The 25000-nt window shown below is 40.3% G+C and overlaps 2 protein-coding genes across 4 annotated transcripts in view; both read left to right on the top strand.

Annotated features, from left to right (window-relative positions):
• SLC39A10 (solute carrier family 39 member 10) overlaps positions 1-21840 on the top strand; it is a 75427-nt gene extending 53587 nt beyond the window's left edge. For all 3 annotated transcript variants that reach the window (XM_017728622.1, XM_008630038.2, XM_017728613.1), the window contains exons 2-11: positions 292-1365; positions 2383-2584; positions 7012-7181; positions 8179-8397; positions 9725-9845; positions 11127-11495; positions 13295-13375; positions 15119-15309; positions 18638-18806; positions 19686-21840. In XM_017728622.1, coding sequence (XP_017584111.1) covers positions 301-1365; positions 2383-2584; positions 7012-7181; positions 8179-8397; positions 9725-9845; positions 11127-11495; positions 13295-13375; positions 15119-15309; positions 18638-18796 — 2577 coding nt within the window. In that variant the 5' untranslated portion in view covers positions 292-300 and the 3' untranslated portion in view covers positions 18797-18806; positions 19686-21840. The remainder of the gene's footprint in view (positions 1-291; positions 1366-2382; positions 2585-7011; positions 7182-8178; positions 8398-9724; positions 9846-11126; positions 11496-13294; positions 13376-15118; positions 15310-18637; positions 18807-19685) is intronic.
• A 117-nt stretch (positions 21841-21957) lies between these two features.
• The window catches only part of BIRC5 (baculoviral IAP repeat containing 5), an 8830-nt gene continuing 5787 nt past the window's right edge, over positions 21958-25000 (top strand). The window contains exon 1 of the mRNA XM_008630027.2: positions 21958-25000. This exon is cut by the window's right edge and continues 2967 nt beyond it. The gene's annotated coding sequence lies outside the window, so the exon portion shown is untranslated.

Genomic DNA, 25000 nt, shown 5'->3' with positions numbered 1-25000 from the left:
TCTGATATGACTGACTGTAAATGTTGTTAATCTTTTTCTTATCATTGCCTCCTGTAAGTATGGTTTGTAAAACAGCATCTATAAAATACACAGAGTTTATTTCACTGTTGGATAAGAAAAGTACATTAATATAATTTCTGCAGTAAAAGTACTTCAGTTGCTATTCTTTTATTGCCAATATCTAAAAAGTTTTGTGAGTGATTCAGTTGGCATAAGTACCAAACTGGTATGCCGTATAAATTGACATTGAGATTGCTTTTACAGCTAAGTGCTTCTTTGTGTTTCTTGTAGGAAACAGAGATGAAGGTACACATGCACACAAAATTTTGCATCATTTGTTTGCTGACATTTATTTTTCATCAGTGCAATCATTGCCATGGAGATGGACATAACAGTGGTCCCAAAAAGGATCGTGTACATGACCATAATGACTATCAGATCTCAAATGAATCGTACTTCCAGAATGGAGGAACAGAATCTATGCCCAGTAAATTTTCAACATTGGAAGCAGAAAATGAACAAAAATACTACATTGAAAAGATTTTTGATCGCTATGGTGAAAATGGAAGATTATCTTTTTTTGGCCTGGAAAAACTGTTAATAAGCCTTGGTTTGGGAGAGGTAAAAGTAGTGATGATAAATCATGATGATATTGGCCATGACCACGTTTCTCACTTGTATGCTTTGGAAGTGCAGGAAGGAAAGCATTTTCATCCTCATAACCATGCTCACAGCCACTCAGAGTCAGAAAACCAGACCACGGCTGGTGTGTCTGCAAAGAGAAATCATAAATGTGACACCGGGAGAGATGCAGTGGTGCCCTCAGTGAAGGAGGATGGCAAACACGTTCATAACCAGAGCCGCCGTCACCACCACCACCACCACTCGCGCCCGCACCGGCACGAGCACAATGGCACCCGCCACTCCCGCAATGATTCCATCGCTCACAGCGACCATGCAGAGCAGAGCCATGAACCTTCCACAGAGACAAACACGACTCAGGACCAGCCAGAACGGAAACAACGGAAACAGAAGAAGAAGCAAAAGAAGATCAGCGAGACGTCAGGAGACGCTACATGGGATTATGCCCCAGAGCATGACCCTGGTGATCAGTACGAGCACAATCGTGTTCATAAACATGACCATGTCCATGATGCCTCTCACTTGCATGTGCACCACCATGACCACAGCAGTGACCGCTCTGCCAGCCACGGACACCAGGATGGCAGTTTGGGCAGTGCCGACGGGCACCGCCACACCAGCAAGCGAGAGGCATCTCACAAGCAGATCAGTGTGAGGAAACATGCTCTTCCTGCAGCACGTGGTCACAAGGATCATAGTGAAGATGAGCACGAGCATGAAGAGGTGAGTATGAAATGGAGAGCTGGTAAGTTGAGTTTCAGTGCTGTCACATAATAATTGAAGGTGCGTACCCACAAGTAACAGAGAGGCACGTTTGGGACTGTAGTGTAATACAGATAGCAGAGTGACAGTGCTAAAGGTCACTGCCACAGTTCTGAGCTTTATCTGTCTGCATTTCTGTGTGCCCATCACCCATCTTTTCTCAGAGACCTATCATGCCTAGTTGTCTGCATGAAGTTGATCCTTAAAGCTTTCTGAGATACCCTGCTTACAGGTGAGGTTTTCTCCCTTCCCAGTAATGAGGAATACTGCCACCACACACACCTTTTTTTGGACTTCTTTCTGAATCTGAGATCATTACCATCTTTGAAAACTGCACAGCGCCTCTTTCCTAAAACACCTGCATCTTTTCAGCACACCTCTGATACCTTTGTCCTAAGAGATTAAGAAGCAATTGCAGGTGTACCTTCAGTAGCACTGTGGTTGGTGGAAGCTCTTCTATTTTGTCCTTTAGCATCCGTTATTTCTGCAAGCAGCATAAATCCCTTCCCCTTACAGTTAACTAGAGATGCAGGACCTTGTGATGTCATAATTTTAAACTAGAAGGATGGGAGGGAGTGCCGAGTTCGAGGTTTCAAACTGCATTAAAAAGTGAAACTTAAAACACAGAAGGTTGGTAGGTAAACAGAAGGGTTTAAAAACCTATTTTGGATTTACATTTTTCCACTCTTCACCTGTTGCTCTTTCTTCATTGCTTGTACTGTGCAAAGAATATGGAAACTCCTTTTCATTGACATTTATCAAAAGTTACGTAGGTGTTGGGAGACTCGAGTTTGCAGTGCAGATATTTTTAATGTTTCTTTCCCCTCATAAACCACTTAGATCAGTAAGACATGTTTTGGCACTGGTGGAACGTTTGGATCAAACTTTCTGCTTTGTGTTCTCAAATAATATGCTGCATTTTCCATAAGTAGAAATAGATGCTTTTATATTTAATTTGTTTGTACCATTTGCTTGCAGTGCTTAAATGCTACACAGCTGCTACGGTACTATGGTCTGGAAGCCAGCTCTCTAATATCTCCTGAGCTGTTCGTGTACATGTGTCCTGCTCTGCTATACCAGATTGAGAGAAGGCTTTGCATTGTACATTACAATGAGCTGGAAGATTTTACGAAAAGTAAAAATGCATCAGTCGAGAGTAACGATAAAACAGGTGCATCAGGTAGGTGTGTAACATCTGAAGCTTTCAAAATTATTTGCACTGTAAATATCAACTTCAGTGTCACAGCAGCCTGGTAGGTGGTGTCACAGCTTCTCCTTGGTAACCATGGATCAAGGAGGCACCTTTTGGGTTTGTACCTTTTCATCTTTTTTAACTATTATTTCCACTATTTTATGTTTGCTTGTGGTTTGTGGTGGTGTTTTTTGTTTGGTTTTTTTCCCCTCTGTTGAGGCCTAACCTCTTAATATTGGGCCTGGACATTTTGGCCTGTATATTCTTCCAACATAGCTTGAGATGCTGAATACTTGTAGTAGCAACATGAGCAAGGAACAGAATCTTTGGAGACAAAAGCACCTCTGGGGATGACCAAGTCCACCCACAGTTTGGATTATTGCCATTCTTTAATATATGTTATGTCTTTTTTTCTTAGTGGTCCATATGTTTATCTCAAAGTTGGAAAGTTGCAGTGTTACTCGGCATTAAATTTCTTAATAAATTTGACCTGGACCTGTTAATTTGTGAACAGAAAACAACACTTTCATCACAGTTCATTCACTGGAAAATAAGATATGAGGTGTTACCATTTTTATATTTTAGCAGTGATACAAATTTGTAGAATTGCATCCAGAATTTTTGGTGAACTTAAGAAATAAGCAAGTACAAGAGCATTTTAACTGCCATTTCTGACACTTCCCTTTTCTTACTTCCAGTGTCAATTACTCTGTACTGTTTCTCTCTAAGCACATGAAAATTTTTCCATCAAAATCCTCTGTTGGCAGTTTCAATTTTTTTGTGTGTACCTTGAGTAAAACTGAGTAGACTTCTTACCTCATTGCCATAGTTCTAAGCTAAAAATATTTTTACTGCTGTTGAAGTAGTGACTTTAAGGGCAGAACCTATTGTTGTGATTTCATAACCGAATGTACTGTTCAAATACATGTTTGCCACTGCTATCTTTCATAAATGATAATGGAACTGTTGATGTTTAGTTGCATTAAAATATTTTAAATCTAAAAAACCTTGGGTATAATGTCAGTATTTTGAAAATAAAAGTAATGTTACTATTGATTAGTACATAAGTGCTTATTAGCATCATTAGAAGTAAAGCCTGAAGTAACTACATTCTCATAGATGTTAACAACTGTTGGAAAGAATGCATTGCTGGTAATCTTTCTTAACAATTCTCGAGTCATTAGAGTAATTAACTTCCTACAGATAAATCTCCTCTAGTGACCCATCTCCTATCTTGTTAGCTGTTCAGAGATTGCTGTAACCCAGACACAGTGTGTGTTTTGTACAACAGCAAATTGCTTTGTGGTGTGGTCTCAGTGTAGTAAGAGCTGACCCCTGCCTTATTACCAAGAGCATTGCTAGAGTAGCTCTAAGCATCTTCTGCCAATTAAAATGTTAAAACCCTATACAAAACTGTCATGTTGCACATGCTTTGAACCAGTTTAATTAGGAAGCTTCTACAGATGAGTGCTTCGTTTTAAAAGATTGCATTTTATTTCTCTGTAATGAGAAAGGGAGTTGATGAATAACTCAGCTTAGAGACCTTTAACATTTTAAGAGACTTAATTTGCAAAATTAGTGAAGCTTATTGTGAATGCTTAACATGCTTTATGGCATCTGATACCTTGAGTATAAGTAACACCTTTGCCAGTTAGCTGTAAAAATTTGGGTTCGAACTTGTTGATTTGTCTCTCAAACAGTAACCTCCAGAACAGATCAGCTTGATTAGATAATGATAAATCATTCTTCTTGACAATTTCCTGTTTTCTCTTGTATTAACTACGGCAAGATTTCAGTTGATATAATAATAATTGTTCCTTCTTATGTGAGGAAATGAATCACAAAATAACAACTCCTAATTTGAGTATGGGGAGTGTAGGAGGTATAGGGCAAACATCTGTGATAGAGTAACTTAACCTATAGGTTGTAGGATTGTACTAAAATGAAAGCGTGTGCCCACCTGAGCTAATATAAACATTTTTAGATAGGAGTATTCCCCAAAGTTAGGAGGATGCAGTCACTTTTAAACATGAGCTTTCTGAGGATTACTTTACTTTTAGTTAAAGTTTTCAAAAAATCATAACAGGCTAGTGTTGCTTCTGTTCATTGATACCAACCTGTGAGTTTTCCATTACCTCTGCTAGTGTGGTTTTCTAAAGGAAGGTAATTTATTTAACTGATGGCCAAAAACTTAGGAAGCCATGTTGGGTTTTCTTTCTGTAATTTCAGACAGTTCTGCAACATCATCTAGGCTCACAGAATTGAGCTTTCCCAGTGTACCTGCTGGAAGAGGGGGCATTGTCACCACTGAGGACTCCTGGAAAGGACAGGCACACCCTGCTAGGAACAAAGCCAATAGAAGTCACTCGAGTAAACAGGGAGCTGTTTGTTTAAAGATGGAGATCGCCTGGAGCTGTTGATGAGATGTATTTCAGATCAGATACAAGCTGTAACTCTGCCTGTGCAGATGCCAGTGCTCCCTGGAGCTCGATCCGAGAGGGGCACAGATACCATATTCTAATCTCATGGGCCTTATCTTAGTCATGATGCCGTGTTTAGGTCCTGTAGCATTCACAGGAGTATTCCAGCCCCTCAGAGGTGTGTCTGCCAAATCTGCTGTGATACATGAAACTTAAGCCTTTCCTTTTTTCTCCATGTAAGGCTGTTGATCATCTAACCTGGCACTTAGCACCAGAGTATGTCCAGACTGGGGGCAGCCTCCTGCCCAATGGCTGTGTCATTTTTTATTTGGGCTGCTTGTGCATGTGTTCGTGGTTGAGCACTGAAGGACAGGTCCACATACTCTGGGTTTCAGCAGAGCCTGTCAATCCAGGGTACGTGGCTGAAGTGCTCTGGGGATCAGTCAAGGCTGTGGCAGTATTTTGGTTATTGGGGTCCTGCTTCAACTTTAGACCTACTTTAGTATTCCTGTTGTCCAGCCTGTGTTTTTCGGTTCCTCATCTGACAGCAGACCTTGCCTTATCACCAACTCTTTCTCTCTGGTCTCGGTACTCCTGTCTGTCAGTGCACACCTCATACTGTCTAAAGCTTTTTCCAGTCATTTCCTCCCAGTGGATGTGGCCTTGTACACCTTGCATTTCAGTTGGACTGTTTCCTTTTTTGCAGTGTTGTGGAATGACAGCTACAGATTTTATAAGAATGGATATCCCAAAACAAAATTTGAAGTAGCAGATGTTGTGAGCTTTGGTGTTGAACCAGACCGAGCCTGCAGCATCCACACTTCTGTTGGCAAATTCTTGTCAAATCTGCTCCATAGTGGGTTTGGTACAGACAGAATTCTTGGGATGTTTCACCCTGATGTTGACACTGAGCAGCTACAACATATTTGTTCCTTTTTTCTTCTCCTCTCACCCATACCCTGCCCCATTTTCCAGGATGTTTTCCCCTACTTGTGGACCCTCACAGATGCAAGGAAAGTCAGATCGTGCTGTGAAATGTGGAAATGTTAGTGATTTTGAATCAGGAGTTGTTAACTTGTATTAAAGTTGGCAAGTTGTATAGACGTTTTTGAATAAAAATGGAGCTAGAAAAAAACCCTGGAAGAATATCAAAGCCTTTATGCTAAAACTTAAAGAAAATATTTTATTAGGTTGGGATGCTGACTGCAAGAGCCACGTCTCTTTGTTTATAGCATCTGTTTGTTGTGTAATTCCTTCTTTTCAATGTCATGTAGAAATTTTCACATCTTCCCTAATTACCAAGAATATGTTGGGTGTACCACATTCCATTATCACTTCTTCTAATGGCAGCAGCAGAGATTCTCAGGCAAAATAAATGCTGTTATTTGGTGGTAGCAAGTTGCTTTCAGCTTTTCAAGCTCTTATTGTAGCATTCGATTTTAGAGTTCTTCTGCCAAAGGTTGAGGCTTCTCATGAATAAAAATGTATGTTTCAAAGCACCAGGTGAAATAAATAGTGTCAAACTAAATATGTGACTCCAAACAGGGGAAGAAATATGGAATCCAGAAAAAATTTGCATCAGAACCATATTAAAAACAACTGTTAAATACACATTAGTGCTTGTAGTGCCCTAGTAAGTTAAGCAGCAGAGATGGTTTTGTTCTGATATGAAACCTTTTGCCTTTTGTTACATAAAGGGCTGCAAAGCTGAAACTTAACAGTCAGGAATAATTGCTGGGCTCTTTTTAGCTAGTTGTCTTCTCATGTCTCACTGTATTATACTGTACTGTGAGTAAGCCTGTGTTTGTTTGGTTTTTTTTTTGCTGTGAACTTCAGTATTGCCTTTGTATTTTTCAGCACCTTTTGAATGACTAATCACACAACTTAGGTTAAAGGAAAGTCACCTTCTTAAGAGATTGTTGAAAGTCATTAATCAGTCTTAAAAGTTTTCCAGGTGTTGTTCTGATAACCTTTCTGTGTTCATTTCTTCCACAGCCTGGTTTTGTGGTATCATCTCTATCACCGTCATTAGCCTGCTTTCCTTGCTAGGTGTGATCTTGGTTCCCATCATTAACCAATGGTGCTTCAAATTTCTTCTAACTTTCTTGGTAGCTCTGGCTGTAGGAACAATGAGTGGAGATGCACTGCTCCATCTCTTGCCACATGTAAGTATTGTCTCCTTAACCTTTTATTCTTAACTGTAAATGAGTCTAGAATTTTCAAGGAACTGTTTGATAGTGTCAATAAATAAATGTTCACTGATGCACACGTAGATTGACTTGACTGTGAAAGACACCCTGAAACACTGTTGGAGACTTTCTGCTAACAAAAAGAAAGGAAATGTGTTCCCCCCACAAAAAAAGGGGGGCAGGGGGGAAGTAGTTGTGTATTCATAGTTGAACTGATGTCACACTATTCTAAAACGCTCATGAGCCCAACGAGTATTTTAAAGTTAGCAGTATTGCTGTCTCTTGTTTACTGATAGTTGTGTATCAGTACCACCTAAAAGTATTTCCTGGGGATTAACCTGCCTGGTTACTACATTTGGGGGAGAAAGTAACCTCTAATGTACTGAATCAAGCAATTGCCAAGTTCCTGGGAAGGTAAGCACCTTTTAATTTGTGATGGTGTACTGTAATTCTAAAAAGGGGAAATGTTCTAAAATTTTGTTACCTCATTTGTTTAGCACAAAGACTAATATTTCCATGTTTTCTTTGTATAATTCTAATACACATTTTTGGTCATGGTTTTGGGGTTCTTTTTAAGTTTATATTTCAGATCAGAATTAAGGCTGTAATTGACTGTAATGGTTTAAAAAATCGTAAGGCTTGGTTGCTAATGGGAGTGTAAGAATGGTAATTCCTTGTCACATTTCTGACTGTTAGTCTCATCTTTAGCATTGTGAGAGAAAAGCTGAAGCTAGATTATCTACCTCGCTCAAAAAAAAAGAAGAATTCCCAGAGGAATTCTTTTAATTGATTAGTGTAATGAATAGTCATTTGAAAAACATACATGGCAAGATGTTTTGGTGTGAAGAAAAGCCAAAAAAGGGTGGGGGTTTCTGTTATTTTTTCTGGCCCAGTGCCACATTGTTTCACCTGAGCTCAGTGCCCTTTCAGTGTCAGATTGCCCCAGCGGAGTCACTGTTGTCTCTCCCACCAGTCCCATGGAGGCCACAACCACAGCCACCACCATGGCCAAGGCCATGTGCACGAGCACAGGCGCTCCCACCGGCACAGCCACGCACATGCGGCACACGCTGAGGGCTTTCTGGAGGAAAATGACCCAGTGCTCAAAGGGCTCTTGGCACTTGGAGGCATTTATGTTCTGTTCATCATTGAGCATTGTATAAGAATGTACAAACATTACAATAAGCAAAAGGTATGTACTAAAATTGTTTGCTGTTTAAAAATGCATTACCTAAAGTTACCGTGTGAGTGCTGAGGAATTGTCTGCTTCACTCTGTGAACAAGTGCTGCTGCTCTGTATTCTGTCTGATGCTATGTGATGGATCCCTTTCCTAAAGAAGTTGCTTTTCTCAACAAGGTAACTTGGGAAAACAGTGTAGAAATCTGATGGAGGAAGCTGCAGCTCTCTGGCCACTACATCTGGAGGCAGATTTAAGCAAAAGAGTGTGCAGCTCTTCTTCTACAGCACCCTGGAGTTTTTTGCAGAAACGGGAGAAGCAGTGTGTAAGGAGCACCTGGTTATAAGAGCCAGCAATCGCCAGACAATTTACAAGAAATTCAGCAGTATGCTAATATCTAACAATGCCAGTGTAACAGAGGTATCCAGGTTTTCCACATCAGAAAAATGCTAAAATTTTCAGACCTCCTGTTTTCTATAAATTGCCAGTCAAATTTTAACTTGTTTTTCTAAAAATTATTGGATTCTTAGTCCTTGGGGCATTCTGTATTCATGATGGGGGTATAAAAGGAGAGCAGGTACCCTGGGGAGTGTGAGTGTGCATGGAAATTCGGTTTTAGCTTTTGCCTTTATCATTCAGCTTAGAGAAGAAAATTATTTTGGTGAAACTCCAACTGCTTCTCCCAAAATGACTGTGAAAACTTTTCAGGTTCTCTGTTTTCACATCAGACTTGCTGTCTGAGCTGGACAGGCAGCAAAAGATTTTCTGTGTTGGAGGAGGCATGTCTTAGATCTTCTGATAAGGATACAAACAGTCACACTGGGCATATCTTCTTTGAGATTAATTAAATAATTAAATCCCCTAGGCTGCTTTGGCAAATCCTTGAGGTCTGCTGTATGGGCTGCAGATAGACAAAAGCTTGCTGCTTTCTTAAAGGAAAATACAAGGAAGTTACAGGAATATAAAACAAAATAATGAACAAATTAGAGGAGCTGTTCTTGCTGCATGTTTGCTTTCTTGAACAAATCTTAATAGCTGCATGGGAGTATTTCTGGGCTGTGAGAGCAATCCTTGTCAGAATGTCCCTTCTTACTAAAGTGAAATATATCTGTGTGTGTGTTTGGGCGTGAGATTCCGTGGTAGGTAGCTAAGAACTCCCACTGGGATAGGTGTTGTTGCTGAGCCTGAAAGATCAATATTCTGAAGTAACATTTTTCTGTTATGCATGGTACGAGAGAGTAGCTCAGTCTATTTAGAAGAGAATTTTGGACAGCATTTCAGTTCCTGTTATTTCCATCAATGTCCATTTACAAACCAAATGTTACCTGTTTTCTGTTGCAGAGTAAGCAGAAATGGTGCAAAAAAAACCAGACTGAAGAGTCACCAATTGGAAGGAAACTTTCTGATCACAAATTAAATAACAGACCAGATGCTGACTGGCTCCAGCTGAAACCCCTTGCAGGTAGGCAGTTATTGTCAGAATTCTCTCCGATTGTGAGATCCAAAGTAGGAGCAGGTTACTGGGGCATGGTGTGTAGCATGTAACCTCTTGTACAGTTTTGCTGCTATTATGCAAATTATTGTTAATAAGACTTAATAGGCTTTTCCCTATTAAATCGGTTTTTATTTTGTTTTCCTTAGATCTGAGAGCACTCTGAACATTTCCTAATACATCGTACAGATAGTTCTCAGACTTCTGAAGCAGTCATGTTTTGGGTGGCTGTGGGTCGTTGGGAGTTTGTTTGTTTGTTTGTTTTCAGGGTGTGTTTTGGTTAAGCTGTGCCTTATTAGATCAGCCCTGGCAAAAATTAGATCAAAAACGAACACCCACACAATGAATATATCTGTTCCACTTTGAAGATTCCAGCATCTGACCAGTCACAGATAAACAAAATCTGTTTCTTTCCATAAATACAACCGAGTATCCTGAATATTCCTCAAGTATCCGAAACAACTTTTGCACGCTGTTCCTTCATGACAGCCTGTGAATGCTCATGCTGTGTGTACCCAGAAGAAATGCTCTATCCCCCTTCTCACAGGGTGAGAGAAGGGCAAAGGCTTTGCTTCATAACCTTCCCGTTCTGTTCCCTTGCATGGCTGCAGAATTAATTTCTTGATGAAGAACCTATACAAATTTGTATTTGTACAAATTAGGTTTATTTAATTGGATTGGTTTGTAGAAGGGAGAGTTAGGACTGCAGCCTTCTCCACTCAAATGGAATTTGGGGCACTGTCACAGAGCATGGAAAGTCTTTCAGCAGTGCAGGGATTGGAACATACATTTGAAATGTCTGCACGACAGTGGAGGCTGAGCTGTGACCTGTATGGGCATGTGCAGGCAGAGCCAGGTAGGGTTTCCTGAGCCATTCAGATCCCATCTAGAGCCCTAAGACATTATCATCATTCTGCAACTCTCCTTTGCCAGTGTTGAACCATAAACTTTGTCAGTAGCAAAATCACAGGCATGAGCGTAGGCTGGGCTAAAACTGGCTTTGAGTGCTACGGATACAGTGCTGCTGCCTTGTAGTAGAGACTTTTATATATTGTACATGCAAATCAGTGAAAAAATATCTCAATGAGGGGCTTAGTTTTTGGATTGAATGCTGATATCAAGGTTACTAGACTGGGATGTGCTAAAATAGTTGTTTTGCTTTCCCAGAGCAGTTAACCCTTAGTTCAGGGGTGCAGTGGTGGCTGTTAAACAGGAATGAACTCAGTGTCTCTCCCACCTGGTTCGATGTAGGAGCAGACGACTCGGTTCTGTCTGAAGATCGACTGAATGAAACTGAACTCACTGACTTGGATGGGCAGCTGGAGCCCCCTCCCAAAAACTTCTTGTCTGTAGAGGAGGACAACAACCTGCGCCACTCTCACAACGATGTCTCCCACGCTGCCCAAGAGCACGAGCTGCACGATTCCGAGTATGACAGCCATGGCGAAGATAAAATGATAGCTAGAAAACACAGTCACCACTGGCATCACAAACATTCCCATCATTCCCATGGCCACTGTCATTCTGGAAAAGACCTGAAAGATACTGGGATAGCTAATATTGCTTGGATGGTAATTATGGGAGATGGCATTCACAACTTTAGTGATGGCTTAGCAATCGGTAAGCAAAAGCACTGAGTATTTCTCAACAGTTTCTCCTTACCTTTAGTAACTCTGCTAATATTTGACTTATCAGTGATCACAGGTAAGGCTTCCAGTTAGCACCTGTGGTTACTGGCATTGTTCAATCTCCTGCAGAGCCGAAACTAAAAGGCTGTCAATTTTAATAGTTTCCCCTTTGTTAATATTCTGTGCTATTTCCACCAGAATTGTTGTATCAGTAGCAGTCACAGTCTCTGCCAGGGAGAGATTGGTGCAGACAAACCTTGGGATTTATGGAGCACAGTAACCCACATTTCTTGTTTCAGTCTTAGCTGCCTTAGAATTACAAATAAATGCCTTCCGGTCTTACTTGGAATGATATTTATGAACAATAATAGTAATACTATTTCTATTATTGTTAATATGAAGAATTACACAGCACTTGTAAATAAAACCACACTGTGAGTCAGGTTACAGAAATTAGAATTATTACTTAGGATAATTTAATTTTTGTTTAAGCAAAATATGGTTTTGGTTCATGGTCAGTATAGATTTATTTCTAGCCAAGTGCAGAAGAAATTGAAGTGCCAAATAGATTTTATTAGATTTATTAAATCAACCTTGAGTCACACAATGCTCTAAAGGTGATTAGAATTGTGAAGTGTATTAATTTGGATATGCAAGTCTACATGGTGGGGAGAGGACTGAAGCCCACACTTGTGATTTTTTACTAAGGTAGCTGCTTAAGAGTGTGCAGGGTTCTGAGCTAATGGCAGAAGGGACACACCCATTTTGAAGGATGGGGGATAAGCTATTTATCAGGGTCTCTAGTTAACAGTGGAATCTACTGCAGTTTCTCCACTTTCTTCAGACAATTTCTAAAGAAACTAAACTCCTTAAAAATTAACTTGTTACTTCATTTTCACATTAAATGTAAGATATTTAGACAATGGCTTCTAAGGCCTAAAACAATTACCACGCCTTCTGTTGAGAACTTCACAGTATTGAAAATCCATTTCTAAATATTCCTTTATCAACCCCAAACAGCTGAATCTGTGCTAAAATGTAGATTTTAGAAAAGCATGTTCATATTTTTAATATATCAAGCTATGAGGAATCCAGAGGAAAGTTAAGTCTCCCCTCTGTCTTCAGATTATGTCTTCTCTTTCTACTTTATGCTGCCTGTTTTGACTGCTCACTGCAGGCTCTTTTTGTGCTTTTCTCTGCTACAGTACAGAAATTTAATACCAGTTTTCTCATCTCAGAATTATTTAAGGTATGAACTTAAAGTTGATTGAATTAAATTAGCTTATGCAAAAGTACTGAAAGATATATATGGCAATGTTTTTATTGTTTTCCAGGTCTGGCTTACTAATATTGCTGATATGTCTTCTAAGAATATGTACAAAGTGCTTGAGAGGTTACGGGTTAAATACTAGTTTGGATTTCCAAGCTGGAAAGGAGAGAGCCAGACTCTTGCTCATGTGCATTCCTAGCTGCCCTCATGTACTTGAGAGTTCCTAAAAATGTAAAAGTGGTGCTATTTATTAGCTTTGTTGCCTTTATGTCTCAGTTTTGTCCAGTTGTGTTCTCTCCAGGGTTTGTCTTTCATATAAATGAGTAATAAAGGCTGCAGTAGTAATGCACATCCAGGGTACTTCCAGTATTTCCCTTATTTGTAGGGACAGGACACAGACATACTGGAAAATATTAGTGTGCATTCTAACAGAAGGGTGTCAGCTCTGCAAAGTTGATTGATTTTTCTGACCTGAAAATAGTGAAATATCGTTTTAATTTTTTTTTCTTTTCTTTTTCTAGGAGCAGCTTTTAGTGCTGGACTGACAGGGGGAATTAGTACATCTATAGCAGTATTTTGTCACGAGCTTCCCCATGAATTAGGTAACTAAGTCTAGAAACTCTGTGCTCCATCTGTACAAAATCTTTTTCTAAAAGCTGCTGTGATACCATGATAAGCACAATGCGGTGCAGAAGCTGCAGGGGTGACCAGAACTTCAGAGGGTAAGGGAGAAATAATTGTTTCAGAGTAGGTACTACTGCAGGATTACATTGGCAGTGTCTAGTTACAGCAGTTCTGCAAAGCTTTCTGAGAGTGTTTTAATAATGTTCTTAGGAGCATGCATTTTATAGTTTCACACTACTCTGTGTGGCATTGTCTTACACAAAGTTAAGTCACATAAGTAAACACAGGTTTTTGTAAGTAAAATTCTGTGTGGGAACTCTTCAGAAGAGGCTTTGTACCAATTGTAGCCAAGTTCAGCAGTGGTGCCCATTTAGGGTAAAGCCTGTAGGCACTGTTACCAGTGCCATTGATTCTTCCCCCCCCCCTCCCCCCAGTTGAAGCATTTCTTCTGGAGGTAGCTAACCATGATGAAACCTGTTGTTTTCACATTGCATGAAAATTTACTGCACCAGACTTTAAAAAGAGCAGCCAGAGAGAGGAGGAATCTTCTGTCTTGCCACTGATGTGAAATTGTGCTAGATTGAACTATGTCTGTACTCCCAGCTTGCTCACTTGAAGAGCTGCTGGCTCTGAATGATCAAAAGTGAGGTAAAACAAGTACTTCAAAACCCTTAGAGGTGATGAGGGAAAGCATTTTGTACAGGCTGCTCCTGAGCTATAAGTAAGTAGTGGGCACAGGTGGGGAATAATGGAGCAGATGTCCGTGGTTTGACACCAGTGTTGCACAATCATTGAGTGAAGCTGCTGCAGTCCATAAAGCATTGCAGCATATATTACAGTGCTTAGAACTTGACAGCATAGCATGATGAAACTAACTTTGTATAAAGGGTGAGTAGTTCACAGTACCTATTTTTGGGGGTTTTTTTAAATTTTGATAAGTTTTGATTCTAAGTTTTGATTCTAGGTGAAGCAAATAATTTCAGGCATATGAGACATAAGAATATTACGTTAATTACCCTCATGTCTGTACATCATCTTACACTTCTCACATTCAAAAGAATTCAGTTTGAATATAGTAAAACTATAAGAGCTGATTACAAGACTGAAGCCTAGATTTTTATAGAGCATCTAGCTATTTTAGCAGAGCTGTCCTGATTTCAGAATAAAACACATTAACCTGGCATGTCTTCATGTCAATAGCTGATTGAACATGGATGTGAAGTCATTCTTTGTGAGTGTAACTTTCTAGTGCTCAAATTCATTGTCACTTTTTGTGGGAACAAATGCCTCGTTATCCTCTTCCTGGATTTGCATAATGAGGTGTGGATAGCTAAGAGGAATTTTAACAGGTATTGATCGAAACTAAGCCTCTGGTTTTATGTGCCATGGAGAACTTCTGAGAAGTAAAGATGAGTGTGTGCCACACAGGTGTATTCTCTCTGTGGCAGGAGCAGATGAGACTCCTCCATTCACCCTTCACAGTTAATCACTGCTACATTTCTGACAATCAGCATGAGGAACAGGCACCTTTAAAACATATTTTAATCAAGGGATTGCTGCACATAGGTACAATTCTTCCAAGGCAGTCGGTCCCTGTGGCTCAGTGGGCCTCTGTGCCCCTGCAGCAGCGTTGTTACTTTGGTGAGGCGGTGCCTGGAGGCCGATTGTCTCCTGCTGGGAGCAGTGCTGAGGCCGAGCCCGTGTTGTGTCATGTCCCCCAGGTGACTTTGCGGTGCTGCTGAAGGCAGGGATGACAGTGAAGCAGGCCATCGTGTACAACCTGCTGTCAGCCATGATGGCCTACATCGGCATGTTCATCGGCACGGCCGTGGGGCAGTACGCCAACAACATCACCCTCTGGATCTTCGCCGTCACCGCCGGCATGTTCCTCTACGTGGCCCTGGTCGACATGGTACGGCTGGGTGGGGCTGGGGCTTGGGGGCATTCTGGGTGGGAAACCTGGGACTTCTGTGGGGGCTGCACTTCAGTCTGATGTTCAGGTTCACTCTTCACTGAGATTGAATCATCATATATCCAGTTCTGAAAGGTTTAGTCTGAACTTTTACCGTGTGCAGCTGGTAATGGAGAGGTGGTGTGGTGAGTAGCTTTTAAAAAAATTACGCGGTGGAAAAATGCTGCTGCTTCAAGAACATACAGGTGCATTATCCTTAGTGTGTGTGCACCACAGAGCCAGACCCTTCAGGAAGCAATACTGCTGTGCATTACTGCATGTTACCAGTCCATATTCAGTCCTGCATTCTCTCCTCTAAGCTGCTTCAGAGCTTTATTTAAATAAGGCAATTTTCTCCCTTCTTGTCTTTCCCAGCCCAAAGGTGATGGGATCATTTTTCACTTTTGGGGTATTTTGTAATGCTCTCCACTTCATTATGGAGACTTCAATTTGTAAATACATTGTTGTTATAAAGTCACTCTGTAATCTATTAACAGGTAAGTAAGTCCTTTTCAGGGCCTGCTAAATTGTTAAATAGAATGTCTGGGTAGACTGATCCTTTGGATGTTCTGTAGTAGCCTATAATGCCTGAAATATCACTTGGTTGTAAGCTCTGTGTCTGATACTTACTTCCCGTACTTACTTTTACTGAAGATGTCATGTATAAAGGAAGGCAGTATTTTCCTTCCTTCATTCCTTTTTCTTTCCCTTGGCCATTACAGTAGTAACCATAGTCAAAGCCCCATGGTCTGACTCAACAAGAGCAGGAAAGCTTCTGCAAGAGACACTTGAAACTGAACCAGAGTTTTGTCTTGGTGTTTGCATAATCAGCCTCCTTCTCAAAGACCTTGTTACCTGGCCCACAAGAAGAACAGAATTTGATTCCTCCCTAGCTGTGAGCAGAGGTTCACAGAGGTGCAGTTTTCTATCCATTCCTTACACCAGCCCATTGAGAATGAGCCTTTTGGTATTTTTGCATTTGACTGTCCTGAAGTTTGTCTAATTACATGGGTTTTAATGATAAGGATATTCCTCTCCAGTACTGCCTAAACTCAGGTGTTTCAAAATCTTCAGGCTTTCCATGCTCTTATATGAAATTTCATTTGGTGATATTATAAGAGTAGTCATAATATCCTCCTTCCTGACACTCCTGTTTTGGTTGGAATGGGTACATTGAATTGTCCAATTTGAATAATTTCATCTTACTGGGAAACAAATTTATCTGTTGCAGTTTTTGTTCCTTTTATCTCTAGTACTGACACTATAAGCTTTCAACTTCAAAAGGGTGTTATGTTTTTTTTAATTGACAGGACCGTTCTTTATATGGTCCCTGAAATTGGTCACATCAGTAGCCAATAAAGCAAAAAGTTTAGTAATCTTCAGACATGCTGTCAAACTAAATATCCAGCAGTGTTATAGCCCATTATAGTAATGCTAGGGTGAAGTCCTTTATTCTTAATGACTTGACAGTACTTTGTAATGTGGAGTAGTGTTTGCTGTTGAGCTGCCTGGTCTAGTGTATATGTGATAAGCATTTAAACATTTTTCACACCAATTTCGGGGGTGGCTCATGGTTTTGTTTCTTGAGGGTTTGGGGGGTTTTTTTGTTGGGTTTTTTTTTATAGTTTAATAGTGGATCAAATTAATTACCAGGTTTATGTATCTTTTAGAAATACAGTAATACAAGATGAGATGGGTAGTATATTTGGGTTTTTAGCATCTTTGGTGTCATTGTCTGTTGGGCAGTATTCAGGTTCTTGGAATAACCAAAACTATCCTAACCAATCTAATGAAGAGCAGTAGTTTTCATTTTATTCTGTATCATCATTTTCTGTACTAAATGGGTCTTGAAGGAATTCCTGTAAGAATTCCTTCCTTGGAAGAATTACAGTAAGAGACTTAAAGATCAAAAGTGCCTCAAACACTGTTATATCACTGAAGGACTTTGCCCACTGTAGCAAACTGTGCAAAGAAGCAACTGCTGGTCTGCCACCACGGAATACCACCCCGCTGAGGATAGTCCTGACTTGAGATAAGATAAAGGTGGGACTATTGTCCCAATTGTCTCAAGCCTAAGGAGAAGTAAGCAAGGCATGGGGAGAGGAATGTACCCACATGGCAAACCAGCTCAGCAGCTGTGCTGAAAATGAGCTCTGGCTGGGCCCAGCAGGGGGAGGCCACAGCCCAGCACTCCAGATGGGAGGCACCGACTCCAGGGCAGAGAGACTGAGATGGGACTAATTAGCATTGGAGGTGAGGGAACCATTTACCTGATAGAATAAGAGAACTGTGTAGGCAGTGAGCATCGAGCCTTTGTCTGCTACAATGTGTAAATGGTGAGAAGTTTTGAGTGACCTCAGGACACCCACCCCTGGGAAGCCAGGGTGAATGGGACCAGGGAGACACCGGCTGGATCCATGGGTGGTGACTATCTTCTGCTTCATCTTTCTCACTCTCTTTCTTTCTCCTCTCCCTCCTCTCTCTTTCCTATTTTGCTCTCTACCTCATATTTGCAGTTAAATAAAATCTTGACTCTTGACTTTGGCATATGGTCTCATATGCACCTTAATTTGGGCAGAAGCATCTCTCAATAATCAAATCTTAACATTTACTTCCTGCTTTCTTGAATTAATTTCCTTGTAAATATGTTACTTCTGTTCTATGTGGAGGGCTTTGTAAAACACAAAGTTTTAATTTTTACATCTTCCAAGAGCACTACTATTAGTTGCTTTTGTTAGTACTCTGCCTTTTCCTCACAGGTGAGGAATATGAGGAATGTCCAGAACTTTCATAAGTTTTTATATCTGCACATAAAATTTCTCTTGAATTGCTTGTAGCTGTCATTCCCATATTTAAAAGGGATATGTATGTGAATATGTGTAAGCATCTCACATGACACATGAATGGCTAAGTTAATCAAAGTCATGTGTTTATTTGAGCATGACTTAAGTTTTTACTCTATTAAAATTAAAGGAGCAGAACTTGAAGAATGTTGGGCTGGTCCTTAGCTTAAGGAACTTAATGTTGAATTTAATGGATGATCCAGTTAAAGTGTAAGAAAAAAAGAAGTCCAAAGGAAAGGCATTTTTAGTTTGTTTTGTAAATACATCACGTGATTCATATTTTTATTGAATGGAGTGGTTCAGTAGAATTTAAGCTGTGTCTTAGTGTATTGGTTTTATATCTGAACCCTGGAGTGTATATTCTTAACAATATCATCTTCTAAACTTATCCATGTATAAATGGAATAGAGTTAAAGTAATTTTCTAAATTGTTTTGTATCTTCTAGCTTCCAGAAATGCTTCATGGAGATGGAGACAATGAAGAGCATGGTTACTGTCCTGTGGGGCAGTTCATTCTTCAGAATCTGGGCCTGCTTCTTGGATTTGCCATCATGCTGGTGATTGCCCTCTACGAAGACAAAATTGTGCTTGACATCCAGTTCTGACCTAATGCTGGTAATCACTGTGGTTCCAGTCTGTTGCTGTCTGGCTTTGAGTCTGCACTGTGTCTCTGTGTGCATGTTGCTCAGAGGACACGTGGTGCTTGCACTGCTTGCACAAGGACAGGAGATTGCTTTCTGCCTAGAGTAGCTTCTGCTTCTGTCTAATCCCAACACAACTCCTAAACTCAAGTGAGCAACGTTTAGGAAACCCTAAATATGAGAAATAAGGGCCAAGCTCAGGGTGCTGTATAAGGGAGCTCTGCTTGCCTAAGAAAGAAAAAGTACAGGGAATGATCTTCCCATTTGGGAAAATACCATTCCGTTAGTGCACTTGGACAGAACCCAGATGTTCAGCTGAAACTCACACCTGTGCAAGGAACCCAAGGAAGCTTTTAGTGCCACATGACTGTTGAGTAGTGCATAGATGTCTCTATGTATGTATAGATCTATATAGATATACACAGATGTGCACACATACACGTGTGTGTGCACCTCTGTGTGTATATATACATATATATTAATCCTGTGCTGATTTTTCTGCATAGTGGTGACTTGAAGTACTCAGAGCAGGACATGACTGGAAACTACTGTGCTGACTTAAATTTTTAAAAAGAAACCCCAGACCTAAAGACTGTTTAAATTCTTACAAGCTGTGTTAAGCTGCCATCCATCATTCCAAAGCTCTTGTGTAAGAAGGCAGCCTGTTGCCATGTACTCTGCAAAGTGTAACTTCTGTCGAGGGTCAGTTTGATGATGTTTTTCCCAACTGAGATTTATTTGATGTTTGTTCCTTGATATTAGTAGGAAAATGCAAAATGCAGTAGAATTAGTGTTAGCTTGGGAACATCCCTGACCTTGGAGTTACTGAGCTGTTTCTGGTTCTTTCTTACAGACGCTAAACATGTATTGTGTGCCACTTGCAGCATAAACTACTGAAGAATTGTGGCTGTGAATTTGTGCAAACTCTTCTAACAAGAGAATCCATGTGGGAATTTCTCCATTTTTTTAAACGATTATTTTGGACTGTTTTCTTCTCTTCATGTTAAAACAAACCAAGGTGCAAGATGCTAGTTCCTGCAGCTGGACACAAAGGTTAAATTGTGCTCTGTGTATGTTGTACTGGTAGGGTATTTCTGATACTGTAACAGCGGATCAAGTCTGTTCCTACAATGCCTTGATATCAGATGATGTGACACCAGCCATTTCTGGCAGTAAAGAGTATGTAAGAAGATTTCTACTTCCAGTATAAAGGAGTTCATTTCTATGATATTTTTTTACAATTTTGGTATTCAAATTAGATTATTAAAAAGCAGATGTGGTAGAACCATGGTATGTGTCATTTGGAAGAATAGACTGAAAGTTTGGGCCTTAACTTGCTGGGACCAGCTGTCCTAGATCAGATTGTGCTGACAGGCATGTATTGCCAGACATGAGTTAGTTCTTGTACCCATCTCCTTAAAAAAAAAAAATAAAATTATGAGTTTGTGGGGAGTGCAAGTTGATTCTGTAGTACCAGTCCTAAGCATGGTAGTAGCTTTTTTTTAAAACGTCCAGTTCGTCTCTCTTCTGTGTATGCCAGGTAAAAGCTGTACTTTGACTATGTGCCGTAAGTTTTAAAGTTCCAGTCTGCTTGGTGCCAGTGTAGCTGCTAAAAACACTAATCCTGACGCCTTTAATGAGAGCCAGTGGGTATCTGCATTCCATTTCAAGTTCCTGTGTTTCCTGTGGCCCTTTACTTTGCAAGCTTCATTGATCAGTTTAGTTTTTACTGAGAGCAGCTCATGTGTTTTAAAAGTATCAGTTGGTTGCCAGTATTTCTTCCTAATGCAGTATCAGGAAACAGTATTAAGGGTCCATTTCAAAGAAGAGTGCAGTTTCTTCAGTGAAGAAGCCAAAAGCCCAGAGTTCAGGCATGCAGCCGTTTGATGTTCTGAACTCAAGGTTTTCTTTTTTCTTCTTTAAACGTTTACTGTAGAACCCTGATTAGCAAACACACTGTTGTTAGCTTCAGATTGCTGAATTTCTGCAGTGAAAAGCTCCTGGATGACATTTTTGCATAGTGCCCATGTTAGGTCAATGAGACAGAACTTCCTGGATACCTTCTGAGGATCTGAGTTGAAACAATCTCTGTTTCTTATGTATTGAACTGACTGACTTGAGTTTTCTTTTCTGTTAATTCTAGCATAAGGGAGTCATTATGCAGCTGAACTGATGTTTTGTCAAACCATTTTTTAAGGTTTATTTCTCTTAATTCTTTTCAAATGAAGATTTCTGTATTTCTGGTAGTATATTTACTGTTGTATTAGTTGGAATGTGGTTATAGCTTAATACACTGCCTCTGTAGGAAGATAGTTCACTTCCTTCCAAGACCATCTTCAGACAAGGGAAAAACATGGTCTTTGAAGGTAGGCACTGTATTTTTCATGGAATATAGATTGTTTACTTTTATTTTCTAGTATTTATTGCAAATGTAACAGAGCAGTGTAACAGCTGTGACTTCTCTAATGTTTCCACCAGTATTGAATTCCAGATGATTCTAATGTACACTTTTGAGTCATGTTACAGACAATCTGAATTCCATTACATTTCTACTTGGCTTCAACATTCCATTTTGCTTGAATCCAGAGTCTCATTTAACTTGTATTTGTTGGAGGGCATAAATGTTACTTGTATATTACAATGCTGTCACTGTGTGACATCCCATGTGAATTCTGATGTAAATCACATTGCACTCAATCCGCTGTGATTACGCTTAGAAAATGTTGTAGTTGCTAGATGCAGTGTGATTTTTTTTTTTAATATAATTTTTTTTCTTTCCTCTCCCCATTAACAGCTGAGTCTATGGTTTAAAATGTGATAATGGTCCAATAAGATAACTTGCTGAGCTATTGGTTTTTTGTTATGACTAAATCATTTTTTAAAAAATTTTATAAAGCTGGAAATTATCAAATGCTGTTTTGTTCATTGTCAACAGTGTTGTGTTCATTTTATGTATGTTCCTTATACATAAGGAGCCTTCAGAAAATAAAAAAATTATTCAAGGAGCAGATACTTTTGTAGGGTTTTGTAAGGTTTGATTACTTTTGTGTTCTAGTATTCTGTCTCAAATGCAACATTGTAAAAAACCTTGAGTAAGACTCACTCATCCACAGTCCTGCATTTCTGCCTTCAGAATGCTGTTTACCACTCTTTTTAGTTCAGCAGACATCACTACAAGCCCCTAAAAGAAATTCTGAAGAGGAAGGTGTCAAAATACTTTGCTTAACAGGGTTGCTTAAACAATTAAAAACCAACATAAATGCTCTGTCCAACAGACGTTACAGACTTCCAGGTCAGTCAGGTAGAGCAGTACTGAAAACAAGAATGGTGGATCAGGGGATTTCATGGACAGTTACTGTGATCTTCTGGCTGATCCTGTAGTTGTTGGATTGCTCAGGGAAAAGGTCCATAGCCTCTTAAAAGCTGCCATTACTGGGAAGTTCTCACTCCCATCCTTCAGAAACATGGTGTTCCCAGAGCACATTTGAGTTTTACTGACTGTAAACCCTCTTCACTATTGGTTCACATTCTGTGGCATTGCTGCAAGTGCCTTACTCTAAAGGAGCAGAATTCCCTCTATTACTGCAGTAAAAGTTACTAGCTTAGAATGAACAGAATCCAGTTGCCTACAGCTGTGTCTCTTTTTCTTTCTCTAGGCTTACAAACTGGACTAAAACTGGCCAAGGAGTTGAAAATTGTTAGAAGCTGGAGGAAGTAGGAGATACATAAACTGACTGTATAGTCACAAAATGCTTCCTCAGGAAGACAGTCAGAAAAAATATAAAACTGAAACAAAGCCTTAAAATGTTCTTAAGTGGAAAAGTAATTTCACTAGAATGGAGATACAACACAATAAAGTACAGTAAAAACTGGTGAGGGAATGTGAACATACTAACATGGATATACGGTAGAAGGTTAGGGTAAGATGGTGTGTGGCTTTACATACCTGTGTAAGAAGAACGTTGTCAAATAACAGTTGTGTTCCTGACTGATCCTTGGTAATACCAGCATTTTCAGTCATTCCAAAGATCTCTGGGAAGGGATTCTGTGGAAGTGTCTTTGCATATTCAATACAGCTTTGGTACTGAAAAAAGTTGGGGAAAAAATACCTCTAGATGGAAAAGATGCAGAAGCAGCCAACCAGCTCACAAGAGGCCACAACCACGACAGGCTTTCCTAGTGGGATTAATAGAGTGTGTAACTAAGATGTAAAAGGCAGTACCAGGGTGGGCTGTGCTGCACAAAGTCCTTTGGTCTTGCCCTCAAATCAAGATTGGCTTTGGTTAACTAATTTCTGAAAAATTCTGGCAGCTGATGAAAATTCTGTTCAAATGAGACACCAAGTATAAGGGGCTGCAGCCCCTCTCTGGCCCCACTGCTTGCCAGCTGTCTGAAGGTGTTCTGCTGCTGACTGACACAACTCCTGTGTGATCAATTAAGCTGATTACTGTGGCCTTTCTACCTCCAGTAGATACAATGAATTTCTGTTAGGCCTATTTTAAAATGCTTTTAACTGTACCTGGCTGGGCTCTTTGAGCGCTGACTCACACAGAGCAGTGAATTTAGATGACAGTAATAGGGTGGTGTTTACATAATGTCCCTTTCTCAGAAGTCACTGAAACAAGGCCTGATAGAAGGTGAGATTAAGCCACCAAAGCAAACAGTGACTGAGTAAACACTGAGACATACATCAGTTTCAGTACAGATACTTTTTCTTTTTTTTTTTTAATAAGCTGTTGGTAATTCTGTTGTTCTGAGATATTTACATCTCCTTCAAGAGAGGCAAAATAAACACCACTTGGCTCAAGTATATAATTGACATTTGTAATGGATTTCCGAGGACGATAACATGTTCAGAACACTTACAGAGACAGTCCCAGTCCTCAGTGCCTCTGGGACCATAACTGCATTCCCCAGTCACACAGTGAGGAGCACCAGCTGGCACCTCCTGCTGGAAACCAGGACAGTGATCTGAGCAGCAGCCTCACACTTCCCTGGGCAGCCGTACCAACATCACTGTAATTCACCTGGAAGGCAGCCAGAATTCTCACTGGAAAGTTTAAAAGCTGTTAATTACTTCTGCTAGTTCATGTTTGAACCATTTGATCTCCAGCCCTTCAAATACTTTTTAATAATCATCCCTCAAGTCACCCAGCCATTGCTGCTTTTGAAGAATAATAGCACCAAAAGTTTCTGTAGTAATGCAGCTGAAACTCCCTGAATACAAGCTTATGGAAAACTTTTCCAAAATTATCTCTTGTTTGGCATCTTTCTGAAATAAATGTATGCTGTTACAAGGCCATAGCTGTGCTCATCATTTTTTAATTTTTTTAGACAATAAAACATGTCTTAACTCTTTAGGCTAGGAGAAACTGCACTCCTCCTAGGTGCATAAAAACAAAAAATTATGAGTGATAACAGAAAATTATTTGAAGGAAGGCAAGAGTGGGTGATACACTGAGAACTGGGATAAAGCAAAACAGTCCAAAGAAATGTTTACTACATAAAAATTATTACCTTGCAGGGGAAATAAAGGTTCCATCCCTGCTAGGAACTGTATTTGCTATTTGTTCAGAACCTTTGGTCATGTAGTAGGAGGACATCCCCGTCACAACCCACCCACCGCCCCACTTGCTTCAGGAAAGAAACACCTCCACGAAGTGCTTCCACCACTTGCCTATTAACCACGTTATTGCTTGGCTCTGCCTGTTAACCACACTAATAACCAAAGTCACTCCCGGCTGACAGTGAAAGCAGCACCCTTCTTCCTCCCAGTCCCTAACTTTAACAGATTTTGGCCATGCTGGGCTGCTTAGGAAGCTGGAGCACAAAGAAGTGCCATGTATTGCTGGCAGATTCCAGAGAGACTTCAATGGAAAACACGCACGTCTGCAAACAGGGAGGGAAACTCCCTCTGCCAGAGTTCCTCAGATGGATCCCAGCTGGTTTCACTCCGCAGCAGTCCAGGGGCTGGTCGTGTCCCTGTCACTGAGTAAATCAGAGACAGCCACCAGGGGTGCCACTAGGATACTTTACACCTTGCCGGAGCTGCTCTTCGTGTCCTGCACAGTGGTGCTGTTCTTGAGCACCACTCAGACCCCAGCTTCTCCTGCTCACACACCGTGAGTCAGGGGAAACCTTCTCTTGACAAACAAAGGCCTTCAGCAG

The sequence above is a fragment of the Corvus brachyrhynchos genome, unplaced genomic scaffold (genome assembly GCF_000691975.1).
Source record: "Corvus brachyrhynchos isolate BGI_N302 unplaced genomic scaffold, ASM69197v1 scaffold370, whole genome shotgun sequence".
Classification (NCBI taxonomy): domain Eukaryota; kingdom Metazoa; phylum Chordata; class Aves; order Passeriformes; family Corvidae; genus Corvus; species Corvus brachyrhynchos.
This window is presented reverse-complemented; position numbering and strand designations above follow the sequence as displayed.